We start from the raw sequence: 24,421 nt of genomic DNA, 5'->3' as shown, positions 1-24,421 counted from the left end.
CCTTTTTTTCAATGGGCTCTGGTAACAAAAATAAAGCAGTATTAATCCCAAAACCAAACATTTTATATATTGCAGCTTATTTCATGTATTTATTAAACTTATTCTAATAATTATTGACTTTTCCCCCCTCTTGTTTTCACCTGGTGATCTGGTCAGTAACACGCCTCCTGTATTAGAGTGCCCCCCCACTCTGGATGAATGAGCATAGGGACACCTTTGGACAGCAGCATTGCCAGTCTGGGGGGAGGGGAATGTTCGTTATACTAGCAGATTTAAATTCACTAGCAAATCAAAGCCAAACTCCAGCTCACACTTTATAATTGGGTACAGAAAACTGTTTTCCTTTTGGGATAAAGTTTTTACATAAATGAATAAAAGCTGGTAATCGTAAGCACCTGTGAATAGTTTGTCTCAACCCTGTAACTGCTACAACTGCAGGACAGCTTGTTCTTTTGAAAAACAGACTTGCTGGTCAGATCACTAGGTGAAAAACAAAGAAAGTATAAAAAAGAAAACTTAATGCAGCCATCACATCTAAGAATTGATTAGCTGTAATATAACAAATGTTTGCTTTTGGGTTTAATACCCCTTTAGTTCCAACCCTAGGAAGCAGTGATGTAGGGTTGCCACCACGCCTTTAAAACCGAACACAGACTCTGTGGCTGAATAATGTGAGAATTAAACTCACTTAGCTCCTTATCTGTATTAGTCTCAGAACCTGTGTAATTAATGTGTTCGGGTTTTAAAGGGATGAGGTAGCAACCCTACGATGATGTCATATCCAGGCAGACTTTATGGACACCAGATTTGCAAAGGTAAATTTGAATTTACAATGCGTTGTAACAACTGCAATCTAGGCATTACTAGAGAGTTGTGACAGCGGAGTGGGATCAAAAAACTTGCTGCAGCCTCTGTGCACAGGCACTGTTAGATGGGTCACTTTAAATCATTCAGTAAGCCTCATTGACTATTTTGACTGGCTCAGCTTCTAATGCTGGGGGTTAGGAAGAGAGGAGTTAGGTGCTGCCAATCTGCAAATTAGCTGGTCTGCTCTATAATTTGTTGTTTCTGCCCACTTGGCTTTGAAGATATACTCCTGGCAAACAGATAAAGACACTGATGAAAATACTTGGAAGCTGTTTTACCTGCTGAAGGATTTGTATTGCTATCCATCCAGTACTGGGTTTACATGACACACAGCGCAGCCCTGCCTGGAAAGGGAGGGGACCTGATTAATCTCTGCTGCAGTTCAGTAACACGTACAGGTCTTGTCCCTCCCCCTGCATGTGATTGGACAATGAAATGTGTTCATAATGATTTCATATCTCTGTCATTCTGCTCTCATCTCCAACAGCATACTCCTTCTTTGCAAATGGGTATTGCAGTACTACTCCTAGTGCTGATTCTCTCTTGTCTGATGAGATCAAATTTAGGTATTTGCACTACTAGCATTACATTATTTATATATCAATACTACAGAAATTCCTCTATCTCTAGTAAGATTGTGCTCCACTAAAGGCTGTGAATCCCTCTCCTCTGTCAGGCTCTCCATGGTCATGACCACCAGACAGCCGTCACATTAGTCCTCATAAACATGGAAAGAGACCTGCACAGTGGGTCGCACAGTGACTAAATGGTTAGCACTTCTGCCTGGCAGTACTAGGGTCCTTGGTTCGAATCCCAACCACGGCACCACCTGCCAGGAGTTTGCATGTTCTCCCTGTGCTTGCATGGGTTTCCTCCGGGTACTCCAGTTTCCTCCCACACTCCAAAGACATACTGGTAGGTTAATTGGATCCTGTCTAAATTGGCCCTAGTATATGTATGTGAGTTAGGGACCTTAGATTGTACACCCCTTGAGGGTTAGGGACTGATGTGACTGTACAATATATATATATATATATATATATATATATATATATATATATATATAAAACGCACATTCCTAACCCCAGAAACCACTAAACAGCTCATCCACTCCCTCATCATATCACGACTCGACTACTGCAACTCCCTCCTCACTGGCCTGCCTCGCCGCTGGCTATCCCCGCTTCAGTCCATCCTGAATACGGCAGCCAGACTCATTCACCTTTCCAACCGCTCCATCTCCGCCACCCCCCTCTGCCAATCCCTCCACTGGCTTCCGATTGCGCAACGGATCAAATTCAAAATCCTAACACTGACGTGCAAAGCCGTCCACCATACTGCCCCGAACTACATCTCTGACCTAATATCCAAGTACCACCCAACACGCACACTCCGCTCCTCACAAGACCTCCTTCTCTCTAGTTCCCTGGTCTCCTCCTCCCATGCCCGCCTCCAGGACTTCTCCAGGGTGTCACCCATCCTCTGGAACTCCCTGCCCCAACCCATCAGATTATCACCTACTCTCCTCTCCTTTAGGCGCACACTGAAAACCCACCTCTTCAGGGAAGCCTACCCCATCTCTTCAGGGAAGCCTACCCCACCCCCTGCTAACTTGCCGACCTCCTTCACTCTTCCTACGACTCCATCCCCCACAGCTATCTCCTCCTGTGCCACCATCCCCTCCCTCCTAGATTGTAAGCTCGAAAGAGCAGGGCCCTCGATCCCCTCATGTTTTGCATTGTATTGGTATTGTTCTGTCACATGTTCTGTCCCCCATTGTAATGTACAGCGCTGAGCGAACTATTGGCGCTTTATAAATACTGTATAATAATTATATATATGTGTGTGTGTGTGTAAAATTGATGGCGCTTCTTAAGTACCTGAAATAATAAAGACCCGAGCCATTCTCCATAAAAGCCACTGTGAGTTTATTGTAACAAAAATGATGCAATTACAGAATGTACCATAGCCGGACCAGGTGGATTCTGGTTTTGCATCCTTTTTTGTTACAATAAACTCACAGTGGCTTTTATGGTGCGTTTTCTCTTTCCCTTTCTATGGAGGACTGTGTGAAGGAAATCTATTTCATATTGCAAAGGATAGAATATTTGTATTGTGCTAATGGCTGTTTGTTCTCTCTCATACCTTTTCTTATTACTTGACATGCAGTTGTACTTTAATGTATTTTCTTCTGTCTTTAGCGGAGCGACGTGGGACTTGCAGCCAGAAAAACTGGACTTCACTCAGTTTCACAGAAAAATCCGCAACACCCCAAAGCACCCCCTGCCTCAAATAGACCGTGAAGGGTAACTACTATTGTTTTTATTGCTCTGAGTACAGGAATTTTTAGGTATTATCTGGAAGTATTTTTTAACGTGACTTTCAGATATTTTCACGTTGCTGTTCCTTGTTGGTTTTCATGAACAGGTTTGCCAGGGCAGATATGACTGCCACAACATTAAATAATCTCAACTTAGAAACATGGCTTTAAAAACATTCATGGAATTTTTTACATTAAGGATGAACTTCGGGCGTAAATAATGCACTTGCAGACCACCTAACTGGGAAAATACGTCATTACTTTGCCATTTATACCGGGGTTATGGCTGAAGCTAGATGCCATAACCTCGGTATTAAAATTTTTTGCAGCTGCTGCTCTTTCTGCTGAAAGTGATATGAGTGGCTGATCAGCTGCTGGATCACTTTGACAAGTGGCAGGAGGGATCACCCATAACCCCCCCTTTCGGTGTTCGGTGGTTCTCTGGCTCATCGGGAAGCCCGAGAACCAATCTAAAGGTGGCAGTGATGACCACAGAGATAAGCGGAGGAGAGATGGGCTCTGCTTATCTTCATAGCGTAGGAGGCTGAGAGCTAATGGGTCATGGCCGATGTAAATAAGGCCTTTATTAATGTAAAGAATTAGATCAATATGGTTTTGTTTTGTTTTTTTGTTCTGATGCTTTCCATTGTAGAGGGCAGATGTGGGGTCTAATTGACGCCAGAGCTCGCCATAAAGAGGACCTGTCATGCTTTATTTTTGTCACAAGAGATGTTTACATTTCTTTTGACAGCAATAAAAGTGATACATTTTTTTTTTAAAGGGACAGTGTAAAAACAAAGAAATGAAATATAATAAAAAAAAAAAATTAAAGTCCCCTGTCCTCCCCAATGCTGGCACGCAGTGGCGACCATATAGGTAGGTTGCGCCCACATATGTAAATGGTATTCGCACCACACGTGAGGTATCCCGTAAAATTTATAGCGAGAGCAGTATTTCTAGCACGAGAGCTCTGTAACTTTAAACAGGTAACCTGTAAACATTTAAAGCGTTGCCTGTGCAGATTTTTTTTTAAGTACCATAGTTTGGCACCGTTCCACAAGCATGCGCTATTTCAAAGCATGGCATATTGGGCATCTATTTATTCGGTGTAACATCACATTTAGTATTTTACAAAAAAAAGTTTGAGTTATATATTTTGTTTTTTGTTCGTTTTTTTAAAGTGTGTTTGAACAACCACTGAGCTATTACCATGTGACATAAAAAATTGCAACAGTTGACATTTTATTCTCTAGGACCTCTGCTAAAAAAAATATGTATTGTTTGGGGGTTCTAACTTATTTTCTAGCAAAAAAATACTGGTGTTCACACAAAGTGTGTCAGAATAGGCCTGGTCCTTAAGTGGTTAAACTGGATCTTCGCCCTCAAAAAAAAGTCAGCGGCTACAAATACTATAGTTGTTGACTTTTTAATAAAAGTACATCTACCTGTCCAGGGATCCAGCACCATCCTGAGCTGGTTGTTCACCGGTCTTTCGGTTCCTGCTGCCGGCATGTTTCCTGTGGGAAGCTGGCTGGGATTCTTTATGGAAGCCATGCTGGCCTTATGAGATATATGATGTGTCCCAGAGTGTTGCGGGGGGGGAGAACGTTCAATAGATTCACCATGGCGAACCGACTGGACGTGGGAGCCAGTACCTGTCAAAACTAGGTAACTCTTCCTGCCAATAAATGTGGCAAAAATGGAAAGGGGGGGGCATAAAGGGGAACTTCTCCATTAGGGTCGGTTCACACTATAGAAATGCAGTCCAGATGCGTTCCGTGTGTGTTTTTTGCATGCACGTTTTAAAATATATAGAAATATAATTATATAAATATGTATAAATCCACTTTGTGTGCAACAAATGCTTTTAAAAACCCAGATACCTAAAACGTAGTGGTGACAACTCTGTTCTGTACATAGCTTGTGCAGAGAGCAGAGCTGTGGGAGGACTCCGCAGGTCCCATCCACTACAGGCTGCCTGCAGAAAACTAAAGCAGGGGGCGGACTTGAGACCAGTCACCCTGCACCAAGTTGAGAGAGCTGCAGTGACCAGTTTTTTCTACAGGAAAGGTTCATGTTGGTTTAGTGCACATATTTGGAACAAATATACAATGCATGGCAAAATTCAAGTAGGAATAAACATGCCTCTTGCATTTAGTTCAGCTTTAAGCTGGTCACATTCACAGATGTATCGCATCATTTTTAGATTCTGGAAGATGACCTGAAGATTTGATAGGCCACTTTGTGAGTAGCAGCATTTTGAACTTCAGGTTCTGCCCACCACCTTCCTGCTATCTAGTAGGGAAGGCCTTAGCTGGTTGGACCAGCTTTCTAGATACAGACTCTGACCCTAAGTCAGGGAGGATAAGCCTCTCCTAACCTAGTGGGCTTTGTATCCTTTAGGCCAGTGGTCTCCAAACTGTAGCCTGGGGCCAGATGTGGCCCTTTGCTTTTATCTGGCTCTTGGAGCCTATTTCATCCACTGACACCAACAATGGGGCATAATCCCCCCCCCCCAACTGAAACCAATGAAGGGGTGCAATTCCTCCCAATGATACCCAAAAAGTCGTGGAAATTTCATCCCAGGAAGTTTTCCGTGGGGTCAATCTAGTCTTTTTCTTCAGTCCAGTCTGGATCAGCATTTGGCCTTGAGTACCAATAAGGGTCAAACCTTAGCTTTTGAGGGTCTTTATTATGGACCACTTTGTACAGGGTGTTGCTCACATTGTTCCTTTTGTAAGTTCCACATTTCCTCCATGGCATCTCAACTTGGTTCTCTCAGTACCTAAAAGGCAGCCCTTTGAACCAATTGGGGATTGCTCTGTCTGTCCTTACTCGTGAAGTTGCCTTTCTCATTGCCACCAATTTTGCTAGGCAAATTTCTGAGTTGGCGCATTTTCCTAGTCAAGAACCCTTTCTTGAGCTACACAAGGACAGGGGCCCAGGGATTTTTTTGTTTCCCTAAGGTGATTTTTGTTTTCCCTTTCACCTGAACCAGAGTATTGTTGTGTCTCTTTATCTTGCTCCTAAACATCCAAGGAGATTCCTATTTTCTAGATTTGGTACACACCATTTCAGCCTTTTTCTCAGCTACAGCTCTCTTTAGACAGACTGTCTCTGTTTTCCCGCTCCTGAGGTGCCCCCCTGGGGAAAACCTTCTGCTCCTTCCACTTTTGCCAGGTTGATTCAATAGGTCATCGTTTAGTTTTATAACCTCAAGGAAAGGTTCCCCCTTTCCCTGTCAAAGCACATTCCACTAGATCGGTTAGTGCTTCCTGGGCTTTAGCATCAGGGATCGATTTCTCAAATTTGACAGGCTGCCACCTAGTCTTCTGTTCTTAGGTGGACCGTCAGGCCTCTCTTGTCTGACTTCGGTTGTTAGGTTCTTCAATCAGCTCTGTTGAGTCATCTTTGTTAAGCTGTTGCTTTTTGTGGGCTCATTAGCTATTTTGGCTGTGTTGCTTACCCCCTCATTTGGCCTGCTTTTGGATGTCCCAATGTACTCCTCTTGTGTCCCGTAAAGTATGATTAGAAAAATAGGATTTTTGACTTGCAGTAAAGAAAATGATTTTACAGTAAGTCAAAATTATTATTTTTTTGTCCTGATCCTTGTCTGATCATAAGAGATACAAATAAATTACAAAAATGCTCTATAATCTTTTATAGAAGATATGTTCCTGGTTCTGGCAAGCAGAGGCTAAAGCACTAGTCATCACTATTTTCTGTGGTTCCCTGCAGTTTAAATATATGTAATCTCCAGAGTTAGAGGGGTTCTTTAACAGAGACAAATTAAAGTACGTCTTTGGCTCCTTTAAAAATAATTGGCTGCATAACTTAATTTTTTATGCACCTACATGTATATTTTTTTCCTTTTGACTTCTGGTAAAGTCCCACAAACACCTACTGTGCCTGCTAGTGACGTTCACCTAATGCAGCTCTCTGGGGTGGCAATGATGCTGCACAGCTTCTGCATTCAGAGCAGCATTGTCATACTCGTGTAGGCTGTGCCTGCTTGATCTACAGGGTAAGAAGATGACATTGCAGAGGGCATAGCTATCAGAATTATCACTGCTCATTCATCCTGCAGCTTGTCTATCAGTATTGTGGCCACACCTAGTCCCGCCAACTGCTTACTGGATTGACAACGCTCTCTGCTGCTGAAACACTCCTACTGCAGTGTCTGGGAGGGGGAGTGTGTGAGATGCAAAATGAAGAAGAATTTGGCTCGTGTAGGGAAGATGAAAAAACTTTTTTTTTTTGTTTTTGTTTTTTTTTTTTTTGTTATGGATTGAGTAGGGAATGGCCAGAACAACTTCCAGGTTTTATTGCTCTCCAATGCCCTGTTAGAGATATTCCCTCACGTGCTGTCTGGATTATCATCTTTAAACAGACCGAAAGTGACCACAAATCTACAACATGGACACCACAAAACAGACCGGTCTAGATTTCCCTGTCTGCGTTGCTGTTGAGACTTTTCCATCACCTCCTGTCTGGTAAAACCATTGTCGGCTGGAGGGTAAACTTTTTCCCTGCTCTCTCCAAAACATAAATAAAAAATGTGGCTTTACATACATTTTAGGAGTTCAAGAGCCAGTTGGTCTGGTGTAGGATTCACTAGGCAGTGTTGAAGAGCCAGGAGCATGTGCATCTACTGACCATATAGAGCGGGGGTGCTCAACCTTCTGGAGAGCGAGGGCCATAGAAGTGATTTGGTAACTGGCCGCAGGCCACAATGAAATGAAATGGTTCAGAATTTTGAATTTTTTATTTGGATATCATAATGAACATTTTCCTCCTGCCAGCCCCCCCCCCCCTCCCCCCCCAAACTGCAAATGTAAATGAGCTTTTACTGTCCTAGGCTGCTTTCACGCTGATTTGCTGCAGTTTCCCGGCACCACAGGTGCAGCACAGTGCACATGCGAGTTACCTGAACTTTGCCATAGACTTTTATTATATCTTGCGGCTGTGGTGCACTTTTTGAAAGCGCACTGAAACTCCTGCATTCAGGACCCACAGGATATCATAGAAGTCAATGGCTCAGTGCTGTTAACCTGCAGGAAAGCTGCAGGTACACTACCTTACACCTGCAGATCAGTGTGAAAACAGCCTAGGGCTCCATGTACACGGGGCATTTTATTAACGCTGGTAACATTAGCTGTGTAAAGTCACGTTAAAAACATTTTTTTAAACGTTTTTATCGTTTAGCAGAGTTTTGCCGGGTATTTTCGCATTTGCAGTTTTTAGTGGTTTTTTTTTTGCTCACAAAACATCCAAAAACAACCATTTGCCGCGATTTACTGCGTTTTTCAGTGTTAGTGCGTTCTTACAGCTTAAAAACTCCTCTAGAAACCCACTAGTTCTGGGGGGTTTTTTTCCAGCCAAAAACCGCTGATTACAGTCTATATGTGCATGGACCAGGGGCGGACTGACCATTTGGAAACTCGGGCACTGCCTGAGGGCCCGGGGTCAGTAGGGGGTCCTGTGAGATGCCCTTGGTAACTTTTTCATAGGCTTTTTTGAGTTTGGCAAGGACACAGGGGCCCCATGATCTCCTATTGCCCAGGGGCCCCATGAGTTGTCAGTCCGCCCCTGGCATGGACACATAGGATAACATGCTGGGGAGTTTACTAGCTGTAGAAAAAAAGTCGAAGGCCAAAAAGAGCCGCTGTAAAAACGTCCCGTGTGCATGAGGACTAATGGTTGTTAACCCTTTTATAGGTGCTAATATGCTTGTTGCAAAAGTCCAGTGTATGTGATGGTTATTACAACAAGGAGAGAGAGAGAGAGAGAGAGCGCCTTGAAGTGTAGACTGTTAGGTCATTTAACCACTTCCAGTCCGGATACTTTCACCCCCTTCCTGTCCAGGCCAATTTTCAGCTTTCAGCGCTATCACACTTTGAATGACAATTGCGCGGTCATGCAACACTGCACCCAAATGAATTTTTTACCATTTTTTTGAGACAGATAAAGCTTTATTTTGGTGGTATTTATTCACCGCTGGGATTTTAATTTTTTTTGTCATGTAAATGAAAATGTCCAAAAATTTTGAAAAGTGTTTTTTTTATAAAATTTTGCAAATAAATAATATTTCATCATAAATCTTGGCCAAAATTTATTCCGTTATCTTTTTAGTAAAAAAAAAAAAAAAAATCCAAATTAGTTTATAACCAAAAATTATAATTTTTAAACCTTTTTTTTACATTTTTATTTTATTTTTTTTTATTTTTTTTATTTTTATTTTTTACATACTGTCACCCTAGCAGTACAGTGTCACCATGGTGACACTCTACTACTTGTGGGGGGTGATGAAGATTTTTTTTTTTTTTACACTGATTGCTTTTATAACCCATATAGGATGTAAAAGCAATCATTTCTCTTTCTCTCTGTCTGCATTCTTGCAGTCATTGAGAAATACTGTGAGAGCTGTGATTGGTCACAGCTTGTCACATGGTACAAGGCTGTTGTGAATAGTCTTGTACCATGTGACCTCTGTGATCATTCACAGATTTCACACGTAGTAAGCAATGATGTCAGAAGTGACATCTTGCTTACTACTTTGTATGTGATCACTGATTGGCTAATGAGTGATAACATGATCAGGACCTCATACAGAGGTCCCGTCCGACGATCGGTGTTTCACTGTGTCCGGAGGACACAGCGGGCACCGGATCGCGGTGCTGTGCCCTCCCAGGGAGCGCGCACAAGCAGGCTGTGGGGAGGCCGTTTATAAACGGCCACCCGACCCTGCACTGCCACCGTCCGGCCGTTTATATACAACGGCCGGTTGGGAAGTGGTTAATGGTTAAAAGATAAGTTTAACAACTCACATGTAGAAAGTAACAAGTGGGTTCATATAAGTTAATTTCACACAGCGCCTCGTAGCTGAGTTCAGGAATCACAGTGAGCGAGGATGCCGGCTGGACAGCAGGGAGCGCTGGAGAGATGGAGGACATTTTCACTTAGGGGTGGACTCACTTTTGTTGCCAGCGGTTTAGACATTAATGGCGGTGTGTTGAGTTATTTTGAGGGGACAGCAAATTTACATGTTATACAAGCTGTACACTGACTACGTCACATTGTAGCAAAGTGTCATTTCTTCAGTGTTGTCACAGGAAAAGAGAGAATCAAATATTTACAAGAATGTGCGGGGTGGCCTCACTCCTGTGAGATACTGTAGGTAAATCATAACATACAATGAATGGATAATAAGTAATTTGTGAATGATGGAATGACAGATGGAAAGCGAATAAGAATGTGGAAAATGTTGTGACAATATAATAAGTGAGCTGACATCTTCTAAAATGATATGGATATATATAAGGAATTATATGGATATGGTAACCATTGTATGTACATATAAATTGTATGAAAAATATAAAAAAAAAGCCGACATATCGGTGTGCGAGGTGAAATCTGGAGATTTGCATATGGAGGCGTGCACAGAAAAATTGTGTGTCTATGTATAGATGCACATTGAAACCAGTCGGTAAAAATTAGTAAACAATGGGTACCGATGTATAAGTGCCCACACATCAGCTAACTTCTATAGAAAACTCCATATATCGTATTCTAAATGATATTGGTGATCGAGGTAGCTTAACTTTTAATGTATCAATTTTCAGCCAATACTTGCTAGAAAAAATACCACCTACATAGAGAAATTAAGAGGAAAATGACTTGTATATATGATAAATATGATAATTATGATGGGGAATCATTATGTGATGCTAAAGATGGATAATGCTAGTGTTAATCACTAGTGGAAGATGAATGTGCATGCTACAATATGGTAGCTATCTCCAGTTCCTCATTGAGGCCAGCTGGGGACAGAGTATGGATCCAAAAAATGTCTCTATGACAGAGCTTGCAAAAACACTCTGCCTCCGGAAGGTTGGCGGCATGGACTCAATAACCCAGACCCGAGGTCCAATCGTGCATTTATTGGGGACCTCTGAGAAATGTCTGGGAACACTGTTCATTTTTTCCACCTTCAATTAGGTGACGATGCTCACCAAATCTAGAGCGGAGGGTTCGAATGGTATGACCCTCGTAAAGGAGACCACATGGACACGTGAGGCAATAAACCACATAACTGGATGAGCAGTTAAAAATAAAAAAAAAATCAGTTTGTAGTTCCTGCCCTTAGCACTGAAATCTTCCTGGCCATGCTGGACAAAGGCACAAGTTTTACATAGGTATTTCCCACATTGGTCCATGCCAATAATGGGAGTGGAGAATGAGGAAGGTGTTGGAGTAGAACAAATGGGTTTTAACTTACTGGGGGCTATTTTATTTTTCAGATTGGGAGCATTTCTATAAGTAATGGTGGGTTTGTTGGGAATGATATCTTTCAGATGGGGGTCTTCTAATAGGAAGTTAGGAGCGCTTCGGTCCACATCGGATGTCGCGCATGCTCAGAAACTCGTCACATGCCATCGCCGCCGCTCCGGACTTTCCATTGACCTGCCAGGATTTCACATTAGGTCCTCCATCTCTCCAGCACTCCCTGCTGTCCATCTGGCATCCTCGCTCACTGTGATTCCTGAACTCAGCTACAAGGCGCTGTGCACAATTAACCCATATGAGCCCAGATGATCCTCAGACGTCCAATATTTGGAACCGCAAGGCGATAAGTAATGTAAAGATTGCGCACTCACCAGATACGCAATCTTTATGCGTATTTGTATATAATATCGTATTATAATATCACTGGACCTCCGGTGTCATCAAACTGGTCTGGTCAGATCTGGTCAGCATGACTTTCACTGCCTGGTACTCGGATAGATGCAGCTGCTCTGTAGATCTGGCTGGTTCTCACCAGAACTCAAACAGAGAGGGCCACATAGTGTGATATCCTTAAAGTATTTTATTGAGTATAACGGCACAGGATAGCAGAGAAAATCAATAAATATAAAATTACTGACCCAGGTGCAAAACAAAGATGGCCGCCGGGGCCCCACCTGGGTCAGTAATTTTATATTTATTGATTTTCTCTGCTATCCTGTGCCTGTATACTCAATAAAATACTTTAAGCCGCATCTATCCGAGTACCAGGCAGTGAAAGTCATGCTGACCAGATCTGACCAGACCAGTTTGATGATACCGGAGGTCCAGTGATATTATACACAAATGCGCATAAAGATTGCGTATCTGGTGAGTGCGCAATCTTTACATAACTTATCACCTTGCGGTTCCAAATATTGGACGTCTGAGGATCATCTTGGATCTTAAGAGCACCCCTTCATTGGACTCTTTCATTTATTTGCACCTCCTTCACTTTATAGCCACCATCTAGTGGCTTTATTTATTAGCACACAGTCACTGTTTATTTTCTGATTGTGATTCTGAACTTAATTATTGTCTGCTAGTTTGTATAGCGCTGCACCCCCCCCCCCCTTTTTTTTTTTTTTATATCTACGTCTCTGAAGGTTTTATATGGTACCTTTTTGGTGTACAGCTGCTATTTATTTGTATATCTATTCAAGCGCTCACTTACTCTGCTTTTAGATTGTAACCCATATGAGCCCGCTTGTTACTTTCTACATGTGAGTTGTTAAACGTATGTTTTAACCATTAAATTACCAAACTGTCTACACTCAGAGGCGCTGTGTCTCTCTCCTTGTTTCTACTTCAGAGCCATTGCTTCACTCTACCACAGCTTGCCTGGGGATTTAGACTGCTTACCTTTCTGTCCATTTTTGGACCCTATACCCATCTAGGAGACTATGTGGACTGTTCATTCCATGCGCCTGTTATTTCCCTGATATGTGATGGTTATTACACTGACCTTTTCCTCTTCCAGTTTCTTCTGGCATCACTCTTTAGGCTGCTAGAAAGGTCCCAGGTGAAGTGCACTTGGTATCACTCCGCCTGGGACATGAGCCGGCACTACAGAGGAAGCTTCGGCGTACGCAGCTCCTGCTCTCTCCGTAGCTGCCTGCTTACTCCACTGTCAGCGCTGGCCCAATGCACTCTGATGCTCTGGGTTGGCAGGTCAGCAAGCCCAGATTGTGATCAACGGTTTGCCGACACTGGGCATGCACTTTCCTGGTTTGAGACTGAGGGCCACATCGGAGGGCTCTGAAGGCCACAGGTTGAGTACCCTTGATGTATCGATTGGGAGTGCCACTTCTGCCTATTTCTTAACATGTTGGAGGAGGCTTGGAGGTGACTTGAGTACAGAGAGCTATTTCAATTTCCAAGGCTGTAGTAACAATAACAAAAGGGGTCCGGGTGTGTAATTTAATTTTATACCTTGTTGTATTTTCCTTTATTTTTATTGAATTCAGTTCTGTGATGCATTTATCAACACCTTAATTGGATTCAGCCACAGACACACACCATTTTAAAAGATAAGTTCACTTTTGTAAAAAAAAAACAAAAATAATAATAAATGCACATCTTTTTATAGGTAAAAAAATTGTGCATTTATTATTTTTTTACTAGGAGTCTACAAAGCATTGCACAAACGATCGGCAGATCGCGGGTGCAATGCAGTGCTCCTGCAGACTGCCAGTGTAGGCTGTCTGCTCGTACCTTACACAGTAATAGGAAGCATCAATGAACTACAGCACCTTGGTAGTTCATTGAGAACTACAAGCTGTCAGCTTCAAAGTTATAAATATCTGTGCTTGTGAGCTACTTTGGTGTATTAAATAAAATTATATATTTACTAGTGCTGTGGTTCACTGACACTTTTACACATACCCATATGACTGTGCAATAATAACTGATATATAATGTTAAATTTGTGTCGATCTCCACTGTGAATAAATAAATTATTATTATTGTGAATAAATAATTATTATTTTGAACAAATCAGTATTTTAATACAAGTGAAATTTAATAAACCTTAATATATTTTTAAAGTGCAATGTGTGCTCTAATAAAATATATTATTATAAATAATTTAAGATACCCAAAAAATATTTTTATATACCGGTAGTAAAAACAAATCTGAATAAAGTAAAGAATAAAGAAAAAATATTAAAACTTTAAATAAAATGTTATATATCAACTGATTTTTTTCAAAATAATAGTTATTCACAATAATAATAATAATTTATTCACAGTGGAGTGCGGCACAAATTTAAATATAATATATATTCGTCAGCTGCAAAGGCTGTTGGTACTTGTAGTTCTCCCATTCACAGAACTCTGTGAATGAATGACATAGCTGGGTGGGCAGCACCCCACACTGCTGCGGGTTTTTTAAATAAATTGTGACAGTGAGTGCGGGAGAAGATCCCCCGCTCGCTGTCACAATGGGAGATCAAGGGCCTGCTGCAACAACCCTGAATACGAGTGTAACATGTTACAAAAGGTGAATTTATCCTTTAAATGTATGCATATAAAAAGAACCCCCCCCCCCTTCCCCTTGAGATCACAGTCAACCGGTCATTCCAAAATTCAATTTGAACCAAACCTGGTATACTTTATGTAATTTTTTGCACATTTTTTTATACCCCTTTCACAAAAAGTTAATTTTTTATTTTTTACCTTGCATTTAATGAACATACATGCTGAAAATTGTTATGTTGGTTGCAATTATTTGTTAAAAACTGCATAAATGCTTAATTGTGTTTTTTTTTTTTTTAGGTTTGGTAAAGGGAAATGTGAAGACGGGGATGATATTAATCTGAATGACATAGAGAAAGTGCTGCCCACCTGGCAGGTAAGGCTGGCGACTTGAAAGTGAGCTCAGCTCTTAAGCCCTGTTGCGGGCTGACAATGCAGCATTTTGTGCGATGGTGTCAGCTCTGCCCTGTGTTCCTTTGCTAAACTGCTCAGACCTACTAAAACATAAATGCTAATCATTCTGTGATCCATGATCCGATATAGTGGGGCTCTTTGAAATATTAGCACAAGAAGCGGGGAGAGATCATTTCAGAATTTCTGAGGACATCAACAGTTTGTTTTTAATTATTATTAGAGTTTCAATGCACTTTAATTATACATGTAACATTTTTTTTTATTAAATACATAACTGTATTACTTGATGTTTCCTTTATATCTGCCTGACGTAGCTGTCCTGCTCAAGGCTTATCCATCCATTGCTGTAGAACTGCAACCTTCCCAACTCCCCTGTGTCTGTGGTTTGGAAACCCCTTTTGCTTATGTGTAGCACAAGACAGCTGTTCCCAAACACTCCTACTACAGGCTCCTTATCCAAGAGTAAACTGGCCTTAGATGGATTGAAATTCTGGCAGTTTAGCAGAGATGGGCCAAATTTTGATCCACCTATGAGACAGGTTGCTCTTGATCGATTTCTGTACAACCAGCCTGTTGGGAAATTTTTGTTTGATGAGTGCCATGGGCTATAGCTGGCAGTGCTGATGAGTGTACGGTGACAGCTGGAAGCCTCCCTGCTGTCAGAATACAGTAGCTCCATGGGAGGGAATGTGTGCATGGAGGAATCTATTCATTTTTTTCGTTTGGAATGAAATATAAAGAATTCATGTATGGCAAGCCTTAGTATTGAAGAATCAGTTCCAAACTTATTTTGGAAGTTTGAATGACAATGAGCTAAGGGCAGATGGATTCCAGGGAATAAATTCTACATGAATCATCTTCCGTTACTCAAGATGGCCCCGGCCATCCATATATGGCCTTTTCCGCTTGACAGAAGTTGACCTAAAGATAGACTAATGTCGAACTGGAATGTTGGAAAATGTTTGTTGCTCAGCGGCTTCTGCCACTGATCAGTGTATTCTGCCAGCAGAGTAGTCTTGCCGTCGGAAGACAGTGGCACAGCGGGGAGATTCCTACATTCACCTCGCTTGTGTGGATGGGGGAAATATGCTAGTTTTTAATTCGTCCGGCCAGCTAACCGAATGAAAAAAGATTATTCTATGGGAAACCATAGGAACAAAGTTGGTTGTGACAAATGGGGAAGGAAAGAGCAAATGGCAGTCAAAACAATGGAAGGCTAATTTTTTAATTGGATACAACACTGTGGTCACTATGATCAGTTAAATAAGGAGCAGAAAGACCAGTCAAACACAGAAATTCTGTTACGAGGTGATCATCAAACAAATGTCTAGGGAACACATTTGGGCAGCTTAACACTAAACATCCGTACAAAAAAATAAAACCTAGATTCACTGACTCTACCCTCAATATTCATCAATATGCCAATATTATGTATAGAACAACCCATGACATCTGACCACAAAATCAATACTTAATATAAAAAATCTAATAATACAATATTGAACATAACACATACAATAATACAATATTGAATATATATTCTAATAAAATATATAATACAATAATAAAATGTTTGAAAACATTTAATCCCTGAAGACCTAAAATGGTATATATACTATAGTACACTTTATTCATACATGCATCACGTAACAACTAGAAGTCCGTGGGTTACTCATCAAAAGCTGTGGATGATGGTATGTGCAGAATAATGGTCATTGGGTGATTTAAAAAAATAAATGGAAAAAAAAAAAATATATAATGTGGGTGTGTGTGTGTATATGTATGTGTGTATGTATGTGTGTGTATATGTATATATGTATGTGTATGTATGTATGTATGTATATATATATATATATATATTCCTAGATTGTAAGCTCGAAAGAGCAGGGCCCTCGATCCCCTCATGTTTTGCATTGTATTGGTATTGTTCTGTCACATGTTCTCTGTAATGTACAGTGCTGAGCGAACTATTGGCGCTTTATAAATACTGTATAATAATAATAATAATATGTGTGTGTACACACACACACACACTGTGTGCTCAATTATTAGGCGAGTTGTATTTTTGAGGATTCATTTCATTATTGAACAACTACAGTGCACCTCGGTCAATCCAAAATGTTAATAAACCTCAAACTTGAGTGTTTAAGAAAACGAGGTTTTGGCTTTCTTGGGAGAATATCCATGTGTGCACAATAATTGGACATCTATTAGTGTGCAGAATTGTTATGCAACTAAATTAAAATTTCAGTTCACCTTTTAACAAAAAATAATAAATGCATTTTTTTTGCAGGTAAAAAAAATTAGCATTTATTATTTTTTGTTTGTAGAGCCTCTAAAGCATTGCACCAGTGATCAGCAGATCGCTGGTGCCATGCAGGTCTCCCTCTGACCTGTCAGTATATCTGCTTGCTCATACATCCCGTACGAGGCAAGTAGATACTTACTGAGAGGAAGGCTTAATTAACTACCACGGTGCTGTGGAGCGCCGTGGTAGTTCATTGAAAACTACAAGCCGACAGCCACAAAGGCTGTCGGAACTTGTAGTGTTCCCATTCACAGAATACTTTGTGTTTTTTCTTGTTTTTTTGTTTTTTTTTAATTGTTACAGCTAGTTGGGAGTAGAAGATCCCCTAGCTCTCACAACAGGGATCGGGAAGAAGGGGTGCGAGGGCCATTTGTAACATGTTACACCCTGAATATGGGTGTAACATGTTATGAAAAGTGAACTTATCCTTTAAAGTGAGACTAATAAACAACTCAACATTTACAAATAAACATTTGCCATTTAAAAAAAAAAAAAAAATCAGTGACCAATATAGCCACCCTTCTGGAAATCACAGTTCTGGAATACGACAGCACTGGAGGATAATGGGTTCCTGGTAGCTTCGTGTTTGATTATTTTCAAATCTTTGGCCGGTAATTTGCGTCTTTTTTTTTTTTTTTTTTCTTGCGACCCTGTTGTTTATTTGCAACAAAATGCTTTGATGATTCTGTGATCACACCCCAATTTCTTAGCAATTTAAAGAGTGCTTCATCCCTCTGAAAGACTTTTTACAATTTTTGACTTTTCAGAGTCCGTTAAATCTCTTTTTTGACCCTTTTTGCCTGAGGAAAGGAAAATGCCTAATAATTATGCACACCTTGATATGGGATGTTGATCTCCTTAGGCCACACCCTCCCTCAAATACACATCACCTGCAGGGGCGGACTGATCATTTGGGCACTCGGGCACTGCCCGAAGGCCCAGGGTCAGTAGGGGCCCCCATAAGATGCCCCTGGTACCTTTTTAATAGGCTTTTTTGGGTGCGGTTTGAGTGTGGTCAAGAACACAGGGGCCCCATGATCCCCTATTGCCCGGGGGCCCCATGAGTTGTCAGTCCGCCCCTCATCACCTGATATATGTTTAAATCCAATAAGCATTCACGTTTATACAGCATGGAGTTGGACAATATGCATAAAAATGATGATTTGGTCAAAATACTCCCTTGCCAATAATTGTGCGCACAGTGTATGTATATACACTCACCGGCCTCTTTATTAGGTACATCTGTTCAATTGCTTGGTAACACAAATTACTAATCAGCCAATCACATGGCAGCAACTCAATGCGTTTAAGCATGTAGGCATGGTGAAGACAACTTGCTCAAGTTCAAACCGAGCTTCAGAATGGGGAAGAAAGGAGATTTAAGTGACTTTAAATGTGGCATGGTTGTTGGTGCCAGACGGGCTGGTGTGAGTATTTCAAAAACTGCTGATCTACTGGGATTTTCACGCACAACCATCTCTAGGGTTTACAGAGAATGGTCCGAAAAAGAGAAAATATCCAGTGAGCGGCAGTTGTGTGGACGAAAATGCTTTGTTGATGTCAGAGGAGAATGGGCAGACTGGTTAGAGATGATAGAGAGGCAACAGTAAAAATATGCAGCATACATCTCTGAATGCACAACACGTCAGACCAAAGTTGGACAATAGAACATTGGAAAATCGTTGTCTGGTCTGATGAGTCTTGATTTCAGTTGTGACATTCAGATGGTAGCGCAACCCATCAAATGCTGTGGATGATGGTATGTGCAGAATAATTGTCACATGGTAATCACCTGATGACCATTATTCTGCACGTACCATCGTCCACCACTTTTGATGCGTTGCCTACAGGCACAGTTATGCAAATGTAATGTATGTATAAATACCATGTATTATAGATTAATGTATTAATGATTTTATGGAATTACGATGTTTTCAAACCAATAAAAGCATGAATATCTTAAGGCCTTAAATGGTATATCTGTTATAATGCACTACTTACATACTACAGAAGAACTACACATTACATGCTACTTGAAGAAATGTGCCTGTAGGCAACCCACTAAAACCTGTGGTTGATGGTATGTGCAGACTATTGGACATGGAGTAATCCCCTGATTGGCATTATGTTGTGTATTGTGATTTTATAGTTACAAATCATAGTTTGTTTTTCTATGTTTCATTGGTATATTGCGGAATATTGAGGGTAGAGCCACTGAATGTAAAACTATACAATACTAATGCATGACTATAGGGATAGAGTACAGTGCCTGACTATATATATATAGAGTACAATGGCAGACTATGCAGTATGTATATAGTGTACATGTATATGGATGAAAATCTATAGAACTTTTGCTTTATTGTTTTCCTCTGAGCAGTGAAGTGTGTTTCTTTTAGCATTTGCAGATCTCTATATTTGTTATAGTAATATTGTGCTATTCCTTATTTGTTATGCGAAATTTGTTTTTTTACTGAGGCCGATCTTTTGCTTTCTACTTCGCTCTGCCTAGTGTGACAGTCAGCCACAGGACTGTGGAGTTCCCATTTCACATCAGCTACTGCAGCCCCTTTTTTAGGTTTAGAAAACTCCACCTTGTGACTGGCTGCTGTGCTCTTTCCCTTTATTTTTAATTTGCTATTGTACCCCTCCTGTGTGTGTTTTTTTGTTTTTTTTTTCTTTTTTTTTTTTCTAAATTGACAGTGTTCTTCCTTCTCATCCCTCCCATACCCCTTTCCTCCTTGTTTCTAGCTAATGTGTTTATCCCCTATTTATTATTGGCCAAGGTGCCCCTCCTCTATTTATTAGTGGCCATTGTGCCCGCCCCCCATTTATTATTGGCCACTGTGCCCATCCCTCCATTTATTATTGGCCACTGTGCCCATCCCTCCATTTATTATTGGCCACTGTGCCCCTCCCCCATTTATTATTGGCCACTGTGCCCCTCCCCCATTTATTATTGGCCACTGTGCCCCTCCCCCATTTATTATTGGCCACTGTGCCGCTCCCCCATTTATTATTGGCCATTGTGCCCCTCCCCCATTTATTATTGGCCACTGTTCCGCTCCCCCGTTTATTAATGGCCACTATGCCCATCCCCTGTTTATTAATGGCCACTGTGCCCCTCCCCTGTTTATTAATGGCCACTGTGCCCCTCCCCTGTTTATTAATGGCCACTGTGCCCCTCCCCTGTTTATTAATGGCCACTGTGCCCCTCCCCTGTTTATTAATGGCTACCCTGCCCCTCCCCTGTTTATTAATGGACACCCTGCCCCTCCCCTGTTTATTAATGGCCACTGTGTTCTTCCCCTGTTTATTATTGGCCGCTGTGTCTCTCTCTTGTTTATGATTGGCCGCTATGTCTCTCTCTTGTTTATGATTGGCCATTCTGCCCCTCCCCTATTTATTATTGGTCAATGTGTTCCTCCCCTGTTTGTTTTTGGCCACTGTACCCCTCTCCTATGTGTGGCCACTTTACTCCTTTCCTGTTTAATGTTGGCCATCGTTTGTTCCTTGTGTGATTGGACACTGGGCCCCTCAACCTCTGTCCCACCAATATGACATCTTTCTCACCCTGCTATGTTGTATGAAAGTGGCTGAGAGTGAGGTCCTTTTGCAGGTACCTTGTGTGGCTTCCCTGAGATATATAGGAAGTAGGTGGGTCATGCAACCCACTAATAACTATCCAACGCTGAAATATCTATTTGGCTTCATTGCCTGTCTAATCTGCTGGCCACATTCCTTTTTGTGTGCTTGTTGTCTTCCTTTTGATATAAACAAGGAGTGATGTCATCTGGTTGGCACAGTGGATTCCTTATAATGGGCAGAAATGTGGTGTATTTTTATTAGAGGTGTGGGTGTCTTTGTCACGTCTCTGCCAGTCTTTGTCTGGAAAAGCAGGGAAGGACTCATATTTGCCAGTTTTCTGTATTCCCACTTGAAGATCCCCTGGACTCTGACGGCAGCATGAAGAGAAAATTATATCATTCCTTTCCAGCTGCTCTAAAGATAGAACCTTTGCCGATCCCTGTATTTATGTACAGACAGAGCGCAGGCTCTCCTTGTATCAGTCCGTCTAGATCAGCTGACGTTGAAGCTGTGTGCGTTGTGCGAGGTTGTAATTAGTGGTGTGACACCTCCTGTGCCCAGCTCAGAACCATGAATAGTACCTTCAGACTTGGTTTGTACCAGATGTAGACAGCTTGACACCCTGGAGCCAAAGAGGAACTGGAAGTCTCAGCATAGTCTGAGAGAATGGCTTTAGCTGAGACCATCCATCCATTTGTGATCTGTCCTCATAAGCACTGGACCCAAAGATGCCTTCTGTGATAGAGTACATTTAGAGTCTAAATCTCGTGTGTCTGCAGACAGTTTTAGTGGGCCTAGCATCAAAAATATTTTTTGTTAATTGCACGTGTGTAAGTGTGAATTCCAGGTATTTATTACCTCCTACAAAGAACACAGTACTGCCCCGACAATGCCTTCATCTGATGTTCTCACCAACAGGATGGCTCCATCTTTGCTCAGGCATCGTCCAGATTCACCAGCTACTATCTTGGCTGAGATGCCATTGCAGGTCTCAGTTGTGTCTCCTGCCTACCTAATTGGCTGCTGAACTTCTCTTTCCTTAGTCACCAGTTTTCTTTCAGCCTGTGATTGGATAGTGAAGAAACGGCAAAACGGTGTTCCTGTCTCCCATATTTTCTCCTTCATTGATCTGCTTTCACAGTCTTCCACAATGGTGACTACCAGAGGCCATACCAGTGTGCAGTATACAGGGATGGGTCACAGTTTTCAACAGTAGATAATGCTTTGCAGCCAGTACTGGAGTGCATGCAGACAGGAAATGGATGCAAAGTGACCTCAGGGGATCAGCATTGCTGAGATGCAAAAAGGGATAAAACACAGCAGATGCTGTCTGCCCTCGGGCTCCCTCTGTGGGAGAGCAGACTCTGACGCATCCAGTTGTCTGTTCAAATTTCCGATTGTGCTATTGAGCTCAGTGAATAACTGGTATCTTGTTATAGGTGGTTAGGAGAAATCAGAAAACCTGTGCACAGGAACCTAAAGCTCCACCTAAGTCCTGCAGCTGTAAATCAAAAGCAGCTTTGCTCCCTTTGCAATCTTTCTTGTAAGAATGCTAGATCCCCGGAGAAGGGGAAGGGGGGGATATACAGATGAACTGCCTGTTTTTACTGCCCTTTGGCCACTCGTGTGTAAGGCCTTACATATTTCCTCGACTTTTCCTCTAAATTTCTGCTGCAATGGCTCACTCCTGGCATCCTACAGAGGGACAGAATGCTTCCTCCAATTGGGAGGGCAATTTCTTCTTTTGCCACGAGATCAAGCATCCCCATTGGAAGCTTTCCACTCCTGTTCTTGTAAAATTTTGCACCATCGAGAGGGACAGCAATAAAAATCTGATGGGTTTCTAGCACCAATCTGCTCTACTGGCAACTTAAAAATGTTTTGGCTTTTTGATTTCAATTTAGATCCCTGTGTGAGTTTTTAATCTATTGCTCTACGATTCAGAAAACATAAAGAGGAATTGGGCTTTAAAGCGGTATTACATTTAAGAGCAAACATTTATAATATTGCATATTACCAATTAATACAGTAACCCCCGGTTCACATCTATGCGGCCATGCGGGCCACGTTTTGCACGGGCACGAGAGCCTATTCATTTGAATGGACTCCCGTGCCCCGTGACACTCGGCGAAGAAGTCCCGGCACTTCTTTGGAAAACACAGCCCACACGAGAACCTCGGTTGCATTTTCCAGTGCGGGCAGCGTGCCATTAGAACTAATGGCACCCACCCATGGGTCCACATTCTTCTGTGCGGGTGGTGCAGCTGCATGGATTTCCGTGCGGATCCGCAGCAGCATCACCCGCACAGATGTGAACCTAGGGTAAATGTGATGGCAGCATTAGTTTTCTTTTTAGAATTTCTTACCCATTTTTTTCACCTGTTGATCCCGCCATTAAGTCTGTTGTTTTTCAAAAGAACAAACTATCTTGCTGTTGTAGCAGTTAGAGCATTGGTGCTCAACCTTTTGAAGAAGGTGGGCTACTTAAGTGATTTGGTAACCAATAGCGGGCCACAATGAAATGGTTCAGAATTTCACACTTTTTATTTTGAATAGCATTATTAATATATTCCCCCTGCAGCTGCTGAATGCCTGCGGGAGGGAGAGGAGGAGAAGCTGTATTTCAGTGGTTGCAGCAGGAAATGGAGAGGATCAGTTTCTGTATATGCTGCCCCCGCTGTCCAAGTCTCCTGTCCAAGTGCACAACAGAATGTGACAGAGAGGCCGCATGGGCCCCTGGAGCATGGGGTGGGGGTCACCAATTTGATGCTACAGTAGTGGTTGTGGGGTGTGGTAAAAACCACCTGCCATCCATACCCCAAATGTAAATGAGCCCTTACCATCCTGAGCTCTCTATATGGCTGCTTTCACACTGATGTGCTGCAGGTTACCTGCACCGCGGGTGCAGAGCAGTGCACCTGCAGCTTTCCTGTAGGTTAGCAGTGCTTTGCTATTGACTTCTATTTCACTTTCAGAAAGCGCACCAAAACCCCTGTATTCAGTTTGAGGTCGAGGGTCACACATGGCCCACAGGCCACGGGTTGAGCACCCCTGAGTTAGAGGGATAAGACAAACCATTTACTATTTTTATTTATTTTAAACCTTTATCCCTAAAGGAAAAAGAAATGTTTCGGTAACTGCTTATAAAGTTTGAGCTGGAGTTTGGCTTCAGTTAGTGTATTTAAATCTGATAGTACATCTAACACTCCCCTCTACTCAGACTTGTAATGCTGTTGTTCAAAGGTGCTCCTGTGCTCCCTCATCCAGAGTAGTGTCTCACTAATACAGGAGGTTTGTCACTGGCCAGATCAGCAGGAGAAAACAGGTAAAAAAAACATAAAAAGGAAAACTATTGCAGCCATCATATCTTAAAGATTGGTAAGCAGCCATATATTACATTTTTGGTTTTGGATTTAATACTGCTTTGCAATTTAGCATGCAGGAAGGGTGGGATTAGGAGAGAGGAAAATTTCCAAAAATGTGTGCCCCTAGAATCAAAGTGTACCCAGGTTCATAAAGGAGACACTGTGCCAGGCTGCATATGTCCGCTCTGTGTAGCTGCAATTAGATTGTGACTATAGGCAGTCTTTATTCCAACATACAAGAAAGAAAAAATAAAAAAGTGA

General features: G+C 41.8%; 1 protein-coding gene across 3 annotated transcripts in view; it reads left to right on the top strand.

The window, feature by feature from the left end:
- CTIF (cap binding complex dependent translation initiation factor) overlaps window positions 1-24,421 on the top strand; it is a 402,276-nt gene that overhangs the window by 131,794 nt on the left and 246,061 nt on the right. For all 3 annotated transcript variants that reach the window (XM_089664081.1, XM_089664080.1, XM_089664082.1), the window contains exons 6-7: window positions 3,069-3,173; window positions 14,786-14,861. In XM_089664081.1, the coding sequence (XP_089520207.1) occupies window positions 3,069-3,173; window positions 14,786-14,861 (181 nt within the window). The remainder of the gene's footprint in view (window positions 1-3,068; window positions 3,174-14,785; window positions 14,862-24,421) is intronic.

Source organism: Staurois parvus, unplaced genomic scaffold, assembly GCF_062004578.1.
Source record: "Staurois parvus isolate SC_StPar_1 unplaced genomic scaffold, SC_StPar_1.0 ptg001830l, whole genome shotgun sequence".
NCBI classification, from domain to species: Eukaryota; Metazoa; Chordata; class Amphibia; order Anura; family Ranidae; genus Staurois; species Staurois parvus.
Note: the sequence above shows the minus strand (reverse complement) of the source record. Positions and strands in the feature narration are given on the sequence as shown.